Source organism: Siniperca chuatsi, linkage group LG1 (assembly GCF_020085105.1).
Source record: "Siniperca chuatsi isolate FFG_IHB_CAS linkage group LG1, ASM2008510v1, whole genome shotgun sequence".
In the NCBI taxonomy this organism is placed as follows: domain Eukaryota; kingdom Metazoa; phylum Chordata; class Actinopteri; order Centrarchiformes; family Sinipercidae; genus Siniperca; species Siniperca chuatsi.
In genome coordinates this window covers 23722982-23733410 of record NC_058042.1, presented here as the reverse complement: position 1 = coordinate 23733410, position 10429 = coordinate 23722982, and the positions used below count along the sequence as shown (strand labels likewise).

Here is a 10429-nt window from a genome sequence, read left to right as displayed (position 1 = left end):
TGTAAGCCATGGATTTGTGTATGTGGGCTTATTTATGTAAGATTCCCATCAAGATAAAAATATCTTATTTAAGCTTAAAAGATTTAATTTAATGTTAGAAATAATAGACAGCAAACCTTACAGCTCAGTTGCTATATTGAATTGAATAATTGACTTTTTAATAACCAATTAATCAATTCATTATTGTTTAGTGAACAATGGTGAAAATGTTAAACTGTCAGTTTGGTGTTAAACCTCTGCAGATCGCATTTAAAAAACATTTACAATTTACATTTACAATCTATCGAGTTACACTGAGAAGTGTTTCTAAAATATTAAAAAAATATTAGAAACACTTCTCAGTATAATTCAATGGCCGAAAAGTTGACTCAGGACCTCTCTAAAACAGTTTCAATAAAACCTGAACATTAGAACCTTCATGAAGGGAGGATTGTTTGCAGGACTGTTGTATTGCACTGTATTCATTTTAGCCAGGTGTGCCTAATAAACAAGCAACTGAGTGTATATGCCCACACCACTGAAGGGCAGCATCACACCTTCTGCACCTCCTGAACCAATGTAGTGTATTTCCTCTTTCCCAAAAGGCATTTTCTGGGTCAGGCCAGAAAAATAATGCCTAAAATGGTCAAAATAGACTCCCTAAAGAAAATAATAATATTAAAATTAAAATTGTTTGCTGTTAAGTTAAGCTCGAAATATATAGCTATATATCCATGAATTTTCTAGGCTTTTAACCAACCAACCCAAATTGTAATTCCCTGTTAAATTCCCATCAAATTATGGGAAACATTATTTTGAATACTGGAAAGAAAAGAAACTGTGAAAAGCAGAGTGCAACGTTTTCAATTGAGTCAGGGTCTATTCTTCGAGTTTGTTTGTTTTTTTCCCACACAGACTGACAAAGGAAAAAAACTCGTCTTCATGGATTAAAGAATATATTGATGATCCATGTGTCTGTCAGTCAGTGACAGTTTAGTGACTCGAGGTCGTGGACGGCTTTGCAGTCCTCCCGAGCACGCCGGGTGATCTAATTACGTCCACCCCCACCAATTAGAGAATTACATCACACCTTTAAATGGACTCGTCCTCTTAATCATTAATGATACGGTGTCATTCCCTCTGACAGCATAGAGTTGCGTTGTGGCAACTTGACACAGTTCGGAGTTAATTCTAAATAATGTGGCTGAAGCTAAATAGTCGCAGTGTTTCGGTCAAAAATGTGAGCAATAAATCCGGGAGTAGGCTATTTCATATTTGCTATTTAGGGTCTCTGTGCGTCCGGTAAAATCAGGTCAATAGGCCATCACATATTGAACAGAGTGATCCAGTGAGTACAGATACTGTAGCCGGAGCTGCGCGTGTGTGTGTGTGTGTGTGTGTGTGTGTGTGTGTGTGTGTGTGTGTGTGTGTGTGTGTGTGTGTGTGTGTGTGTGGGACAGGAATCACCGGTGTTTGTTTGGGTTCTTGTAAACTGACTGACGGGAAACGCCCATTGATAGACCTGATAGACGACTATATATGGCCTGCAGGTAGCCTACTCAAGCGTCATTTTATGGCTGTCAGAGGACGCGATCTCTGATCTGGATGAGCAACACAGACTAGGAAAACATAAAACGAAAAACAGAGAATGTAATTGTGCATTTAATTGTTATCTGCGGTTTTATTAGCCCTTTCTTTTCTTTTGAAGTGGCATTTTTTGACATAATTCTGAATATTAGAAAACATTTTTAAGAGCCTTTCCTGACATTTATTTTTTTATCTCCGTGTTGTAAATCCCTGCACGATTTGATCTCCCAACAAACATCCTCTTTATTATTTTAAAACTTTCACAAAACAAACCTTTTTGCAATGTTTTCTTTATTTTGTTGCACAAAACTGATGGGTGAAAATCTGACAGTTATGATTATTTTTACATAATAGTAAGAATTGTTTTAGTTCATTTTAATGTGATCTATCTCGTGTGAGTCTTTAGGGGGTGAGTTATATACAGTACATAAACATATATGGCCCCACAATGAGTTTCTGCTGGAGGAGAGTCAATAGGCCTGCATTCTTGTCTGTAAACGCCATTGTTATTCTTCACTTATCTCTGTTATCTTAATCTGCATTGTATACTTATCTTATTTGAAATAGCTCAATTACAAATCTATTATCTGTCTTTTGTCATTCAAACTTCCGATTAAGACGGTGTCAGTGTACTACAAACGAAAAAAATAATGTAGAATTTTTTTTCACAGTGTAAAACGCTCAAATATGAAAATACGTTCATCAATCATTTGCTGTATTATTGAGTCCAGTTTTGTTAAAATACAGCAAGTGGGGAAATTCAGTGCACCAGGATAATTCCATTTGTTTCCAATTGTTTTAAGAATTAAATAAAAAGACTAATTGTCTTGCCATTAAAGACATGTTTTCCCTTTTCTGCCTTTTTGTCTAAAAAAAAAAAAAACAGCAAAACTGCATCAAAGACAAGTAAAATGATCCCACCTGATTGGCGGGTTTTTCCACTCCTGGGATAATAAATAACATTTCATGTGGGCCTATGCATACCTTCAAAAACAGGTTTATGCACTGGGTTTTCAGTACATCCATGGCAGCTTTGTTTTGTCCTGCAGGCCGTGTAAAGGAGGTCAGTTCATTTAGTTCATTTAGCCTGAGCTGTCATCTCGGCTGACCCGTATGCAATAACGCAATTCACTAAAGGAAAATAAACCGAGCAGGAGAAGTGACCCTTTACGAGCTGCTCTCAGCTCCCCTCACATACGAGGGGCTTTGGGGAGGGTGTGTGTGTGTGTCTCTATGGGGTTAGTTAGTTTGTTGTGGCTTCAGTCAGTGTATCGCTTGCAGGTGATGCCAGGACTAGATAAGAGGTCGCCGATCCCTCCGCGCTGTCTAGACCAGCTTGTGACTCAGAGAAACTGGACTGAGCACAATTTACAGCAGATTTTTGCCCCCAAGATAGTAAATGACCACTGGCCGATCCCTGCTACATAACCGAAGGGGGAAACACCGCAGATGGAGGGTGATGATATAAGACAACCGAGCCTCCAGGCTTCAGTTCATACAGGTCACCATGATATAGGCTGAACAGGACAAACAAAATATTCAGAGCAACTGGAATGAATATTTGTTTTACTTTTTTTTTTTTAAGCGTTGAATCAGTTCCTTAAATCTGCCCTAGAAGCATAGTTTCACGTTTCCCAAATCAGAAATGACTCGCTCTCAGGAGGAGTAACGATCTGTCACCTCTTTGGATTTGGACTGTGAATTTGACTTTGTCACCATAAATGCCCTGGAAAACAAAATTGAATGAGGTCCGTGCAATCAGTTCGTTTCTCGTCTTACTTTTGCAATGAAAGATGGAGAGCTGTTATAATCTCAGAGCAGAATTTTCAATGAAATTAAATGACCACGATATTGGCTTGCAAGTGCGAAAGCGACAGTAGATTGATGGGTAAAACAAAACTGCGCCTGTACAAAGATTGGTCATCAAGACACGTTACGTATTCATCTTTTTATTTTTTATCAGTTAATAATCCCTTTACGAATCGCTTTCCTAACAATAAATAATATAACAATAATTTACTTTTTGTCCGAGAAGCTCAAACAACCTGTATCCTGCCCTTAAGATAAAGTATTTTACAACACGAATAAATTTGCAGATTATCATGCTCTGACCTTAAGACAAAGAGTCAACTGGACTCGACAACGCAATAAATGTATCAAAAAGTCTCATGTTGAAGAAACAAGACACAATATGATCACAATGAAATCGCAGAATGTCCATCTCATTCGACATGGAAATGTTTCCAATGTGTTTTTGAGGGAAGGTTTCTTGTAGTATATCCATCGGGAGGTCTTCTGTACATCTTCTTTCTCCGTATCAAGTCATGCAACAATTGTTCTGCTTAGTTTTTGTCAATGAAAGCTCCACAAAAAAAAACTCGGAGTCAATCGGTGCTTTCTTCGTTCCATCTCCTACAGGTCATGAAATAATAAAAAAAAACACACACTCTCCTCTCCGTAGTTTGGGCGATGTGATGAGCTGGTCACATGCAGGGGGCCGGGATCATGCTGCAATTGTCCTTGCAGGAGCGGGGACCGACAGGTCTGTGGGGCCCCGTTTCACGTCTCCACCGGGCTGGGTACCATACTGTTGGGGGTGTCCGGTAACTGAGAGGACAAAGAAGTCACGTCGCTGCCCGAGGAGTTCCCGAGAGAGCCCGATTCAGAGAAAGACACCTGAACAGACAGAAACAGTGTGTCAGAATATGCGAAATATTCAGGCTTTTATTTTGAAACTCTGTTGTAAAATCATTATAGACAGTGTTGACATGCATGTGGTCTCTCAGAGAGAGAGAGAGAGTGTGTGTGTGTGTGTGTGTGTGTATGCATGTGATGCACATCTATATTCACACATGCAACAAAATTATTGTTTGTGTGCATGTGTGTGTGTGTATGTGTGAGAGGGAGAGAGAGAGAGAGAGAGCACCACAATAGTTGTTTGCATCAGTCCCTGTGTGTGCAAAATATGATAGATAGATAGATAGATAGATAGATAGATAGATAGATAGATAGATAGATAGATAGATAGATAGATAGATAGATAGATAGATAGATAGATAGATAGATAGATAGATAGATAGATAGATAGATAGATAGATAGATAACTACGGGTAGTGGGACTATGCCAGTATGTCAGGTTCTGGTCTGCAGTGCATGCATGTCTGTGTGTGCACATCTAACTCAGTCTGTCCTAAACACACACACCAGTTGTTGGAAGGCTGGCTGGTCCAGGTCGCTTTGCAGGGCAAACTCACTCAGGGCTTTCCATGGAGGCTGGTAGGTCTGAACCTCCACTTGGTTTCCCTGCACGGTGCTCTCATGTCGTATAGGACTCCCGGCCACGAGAGGCGTCCCTGTGAGGCCCTGCAGATTCTGACAAAATATGTGTAAAAATGTTTTTATTTTTTAAAGAAACACAGCATAAGCATCATTTGTCTGTGTTTTTCAAGAAAGCATTTGTTACCAATTTGTCACTTTTGAAAGAAGTTAAAAAAAAACTGGCTAGTACGTCCTTATGACACCTATACACATGTTTTCAACATACTGTTTCTCAGTCAAAAGGGGCATTTTTATGTGCCATTTATGATAAACCGCTAAACTAAGACAAAAAGTTTCCTCTTAGGTTGGATCATTGATTGAACTATGGTCTCAGAGGAAGAGATGCTTCAGAGATGTGGAACAAGCTTGTTTGCAGAGGATGTTTTTGTCTTTCAAGTCAAGAAACTGAAGCCAAAGCAGTTGATTCATTATTCATTGACCTAAACTTTGAATACAGAATTGCACTGGAGCCAACTGGAACTGTCCTACTGTGTCTTAGTGTAAGTAAAGTCAAAACTAAAGTTTAGAAAAGAGTGAAAATATTGGCTAGTAGAGATTTACATTAGTGGGAGAAAAAATGGGAGTAGACTATAACCTCCAAGTGATAATCACAAGGCAAACAACCACCAACATAACCAAATGAAGCATGAAATTTTCATTGAAAACATCATTAAGCTATAAAGTTCTGTTCATATGTCTTGCATCTGTTTGCACTTTTTACTACACTCTGCATTTAATACAGAGAATAAAACAGAACTGGGTAAAATGAGTTCACATTTATCCTGGTCATGGTTTTAAATAATAAGAAATACGGAAATAAAGGAATAAATAAATAGTTGAAAGTAATCAAGCGGTCAAACTTACGAAGATGCTTACAGTCTTATCACTGTGTTGCTGCTGCTGGAGCTGCTTCATGAGGATGGACTTCTTCTTATCTTTGCAGCGCTTGTTCTGGAACCAGACCCGGATCACCCTGGGGCTCAGGCCGGTCATCTCCACCAGCTGCTCCTTCATCAGCGCGTCCGGCCTCGGGTTGGCGTTGTAGCAGGTCCGCAGCGTGTGCAGCTGCTTCTCGTTCAGCACCGTCCTGACCCGCGTCGTCTTCTCCGACTGCTTGTGGACGTGGTTCCGATGCGGGGCCTGCCGCACCGTGACCGGGTCTGCTGAGGCCGGGGGAAGGAAAACAGTCTGTCAGAAAGTGTCATAGAGGCCTCAGAAAGCCTTTCAAAATGTGGATGCAGTTGCTTTGCAGCCCATTAATCTCAATCTGCGCTGTTTCGCCTTTTATATCTCTTGGATTGTTTTGTCTTATGCTGGAAAGGCCAAAAATATTTATCAGTCTGACATGAATTTTTATGAGATAAATGTCTACAGTAGCTTAAGTCAAAGGCTCAGGCGAATGAGGATGGAGTCTTTAAAGAGGAAAAAAGCTATCAATATTTATGGGAAGCTCCTTTCGTTTCCTTTGTTTTCAGAGAACAAAAATCCATTTTGACTGACATCTTATAAAGAAATAAGAACACAATTCTGGTCCATAATACACAGAGGTGAAAGATAGTAATAGTAGCGGTAGTAGTAGTAGCGTCAATTTCGATAGTTTAAATTGATTAAATATTTTTCAGTGCTGCGTTTTGCAATGTAACCATTCATGGCTTGCGTTGTTGTCGGTCTATAATAGCATAATCTAACCGTAAAACAAGAGGCTATTCTTTTCATCAAATCTGCACTTTAAACTCAATTAAATTTGAAAAACGCAGTTGAAATATGACATCCTGCTGGTGTCACCGCTGCAGGCCTGTGTGTCACCGCACTGAGCTGTGCAACTTCTTTTGAATTGAGCGCTTTAAGCAGGAAGTTGGTGAACATTATTCACACATTTGCTTTGTTCTCTTTCAGTTGGCAGGCGCCCTCCGGATGACAGCTCTGCGCTCACACACACACAGTCGCGACTCAAATACCAGATAATGGCAACAGGGCAGGTTAGCGCTAATGAGATCAATTATGAAATTAAGCCTAAAGAAAGGTCGCACCACACTTTACACACGCACACTTGACACACACGCACGGCTGCGTACAAACACACACACCAAGCCCAACAACCACAAAACTAATTATCTGGATGTAAAATTACACAGAAAAAACACAAATCCATGACAATCTTATATTATTTTTTCATTTCGTTTTTCTAAACTCAAGCACTTACAGTTTGCAAACGTTTACTTTTTATGTGTTTAATTAGCTGTAAAATATGTGGAGTTCTTTCATATATTTCTTGAAACGTAAGGCCTTTTATTTAGGAATAAACTGCCGATTTTATGATGTTCTGGTGTTATTATAAAGCATTCAATTGGCTCAAGTAAAATAAATAAGAAATACAATAATAATAATAATAATAATAATAATAACAATCGAAAAAATAACCGGACCTGCCAGGTGCAGCGGTCTGTTGGAGTGGACGTGTCCGGGGCTGATGGGGCTTCCTGTGGAGCTCCTCTCCAGCAGCAGGCTGTGGTCCGCCCGGCACAGCAGCTCGTCTTCCCGCAGGGAGAACTCGTCTCCCGGCAGCAGCTGCCTGCTGCACACCGAACACCGAAAACACTCGATGTGGTACACGTTATCCCGGGCTCTCATCACCAAATCGCTGCTGCTGAATCCCAGGTTGCATTTTGCGCATTTTATTCCAAACAGCCTGTGGGGAAAAACATGTCAAAGAATTATAAATCTAGGAAGAGATGTAAAAAAAAAAAAAAAATAACAACGAAGAAAACTTTTAGCTGGCAACTCAGAGTTGAGAGTTGTAGCCTATCTAAATACTCTTGTGCTATATTTTTTTATTTGAATGGATAAGAAAATAGTGTGGCGTGTATTTTTTTGTAAAATTAAACTACTTCCTTAACTTGTGTTACAAAGGTATTATTCAGCTTTTTTGCGCACTTTTCTTTTTACGTCGCAATTCGTCTTTTTTTAAATTAGGTTTGGCCTCTTCATAATATAAATTCTTATTGTATTTAAATATTTTAACTTTACATTTTAAATGATTAAACATGATTCAGCCTATACGGGGAATATTTCCAAACTCCTACCTTACATAATCTCTTTTGCAATAGGTTTTGCCGTCCCGGACGAAACAAGTGCAGGTCTCATCCAGGTACTGGCTGCACTCTGCACACTTCAGGCAGGCTGCATGCCACTCCAGGTCTGGAGAGACTCTCAGTATGTACTGGTCATGGATCTGACTTCCACATCCTACACACATCGCGAATCCTGGCTTCTCTGCAAAGAGCCCACAGCATTGTAACCACAGACTGATAACGCAGCCAAATAAACACACTTTCACAAACAAGTGCAGCATTTATTCATTTTTTTACATTTTAAAATCCAGCCTGTATGTCTCCGTTTTCTTGTGAACTCCTCTTTTTTGCAGACTAGACAAGTCTTGATGTTATGTAAGAGATGAAGACTTTTGCCAGTATCCGTAAAGCAAAACACTGTACTGTTTCATTTCTAAAAAGCGCCTCCAGAATGCACAGCCAAAGAAATAATACTCCACAACATTGCACTATTAAGAACATGACTATAGCAATCGGTGCACTGCTGAATATATCATGTAGCCCATAATGCCACTGCGACGTAAACAAAATCTGCCACTTAAAACTCCACCGAGCAGTTTAGCTTACTTACTTTTGGAATGATCCCCCATATCACCCAAGAAAGAAGAGCTGAAAATAATATCCACCATACAGGAAGGATAAAGGGGATTGTGGTAGATGCAGAAAAGATGTGAGGAGATGACTGGCCCTTCGGCTGCCTCCCTGATAACGTGTGTCTCTCCGGACTTGGGGGGGCGGGCGAGGAGGCTGCAGGGTCCCACACGCCGCTGCTCTGACGTCATGGCGTCAACATCGGACTTCTCCAATCGCCCTGCTGGGTCTCTCGCTCTCAAGTTGTAAGAAATAATAAATCCAGTGTATATTTATGGCTGACAACAGCTTAAGAAGAGTGCGATTATTCATATTTAGTTTGTTCAAACAAAGATTCAAGGCGAGGGGGAAATGTTTTGAAGGCAACACAATCGAACCATTTCGATCCAGTTTTTAAGATGCACACGAATTTCACGATGGTGATAATCATCATCATCGTTATCATCATCATCGGTGTAGCGTACTAAATTACTAGTTCTCTTAAATGTTACATTTCTTGATCACACAAGGAAGAAATAACTGATTATTGACAACAAATATATTATTAGGGGATTATTTGGTCCATATTACAAATGGTTAGGCAACATGTTAAACTGTTCTGTCTTGCTCCCCTGATGCGGAATTTTCATATCGCTTGCAATAAATTTCCATTTATTTTGATTTCAGCTCTTCAGTAAATCTTGGTCAAACATCAAAATACTTTCCCATGTCACGATAGGAAAATTATATTTCTTGAGAACCCAAGAGTCGCATTGTTGGTCTTTGACTTGGAGACAAAAACAGCGCAGATCACTGCCTTGATCTTTTTATTAAAAACAAATACGAAATGATAAAATCTTGCAGGATTTGAGGATCGTTGTCAAGTCTTCTCTGCTCCGTCCGGGTTGCTCATCTACTCGAGAACAAGGCCATCTATTGGAGAAAAAACAGAACTACATTTATCAGAGATTGAAGGGGTTGTTCTTAGAAATGCTAAGCATACAGTTGATTTGACTTTAATTCAATCTATGAATCTATGTCTCTCTATATGAAAACTAAAGCACCTAACTAAAGTAAATCAAATATCTATGTATAGTACAGAATAAGAGTGAACTGCAGAATTCCTTCCTGAAAATCTAGTTTAATTGTATCATCTGTATTCCACATTATATTACAGTAAAAAAACAAGCCATTGTTAGGAAAAATAAATGTATCAATATATGTGCACGATCCAGTTTGGGTTCAGTAATTAGATTAGATTAGATTAGGTGTGTAAAAACACCATGCATTTCCATAGACAGTGTCGGTCTGTTTGAATGTTGAAAGTGTTGAAAAGAACAAACAATACAGACAGTTGCACAGTGCCAATATTTGCTGCGTCTCTGTTCAAACACTATCTTCCTCCTGCGTCTCTTCCTCCTGCATCCTGTAGAGCAGTAAGTTAAAGCAAACAAACCTCTTCTCCGTGTGCATGTCCTCTCAGTAATTCATCATAAGTCCTTGTTGCAAGAGCAATTTCAAGGTCCTCCTGCAGTTGCCAGTTCTGATGTTGGCAAGCATCTCAAACAAGGACAGAATGGCCCTATTCTGGTCCACAGAGAAACAACTTTTTTTGTATTGTTTTGTTGGTTTATTTATTTGTTTCTCTTTAGTGTCTATGTCTTGTCTTGTTTTTTGTCACTTCTAGATATGGAGTAGAAATGGGGACACAAGTCAGTCTAATAGAATCTCTCTCTCCCTCATTCCCTCTCTTGCCACCATAGATGAAACCAATATACTCTTACTATGCCAATAGTAAGACAAGGGCAAACGCACTGCAACTTAAGAAAACACATGGAAATAGACAAAACACGAAGAAAGAAAAC

General features: G+C 39.5%; 1 protein-coding gene across 7 annotated transcripts; it reads right to left on the bottom strand.

Moving 5' to 3' along the window:
* Positions 1–3499: 3499 nt before the first annotated feature.
* On the bottom strand, positions 3500–8723 carry isl2b (ISL LIM homeobox 2b). 7 transcript variants are annotated; one of them, XM_044190902.1, is made up of 6 exons: positions 8566–8723; positions 7968–8157; positions 7311–7573; positions 5749–6047; positions 4771–4938; positions 3500–4242 (listed from the first exon to the last, which is right to left on the bottom strand). In XM_044190902.1, the coding sequence occupies exons 1-6, from the start codon at positions 8621–8623 to the stop codon at positions 4126–4128; spliced, it is 1095 nt and encodes a 364-aa protein (XP_044046837.1). In that variant the 5' UTR covers positions 8624–8723; the 3' UTR covers positions 3500–4125. The 7 variants fall into 7 exon arrangements, with proteins under 7 accessions (XP_044046837.1, XP_044046869.1, XP_044046855.1 ...); XM_044190934.1 differs by having other exon boundaries at positions 4821–4938; XM_044190920.1 differs by having other exon boundaries at positions 5761–6047.
* Positions 8724–10429: the final 1706 nt, after the last annotated feature.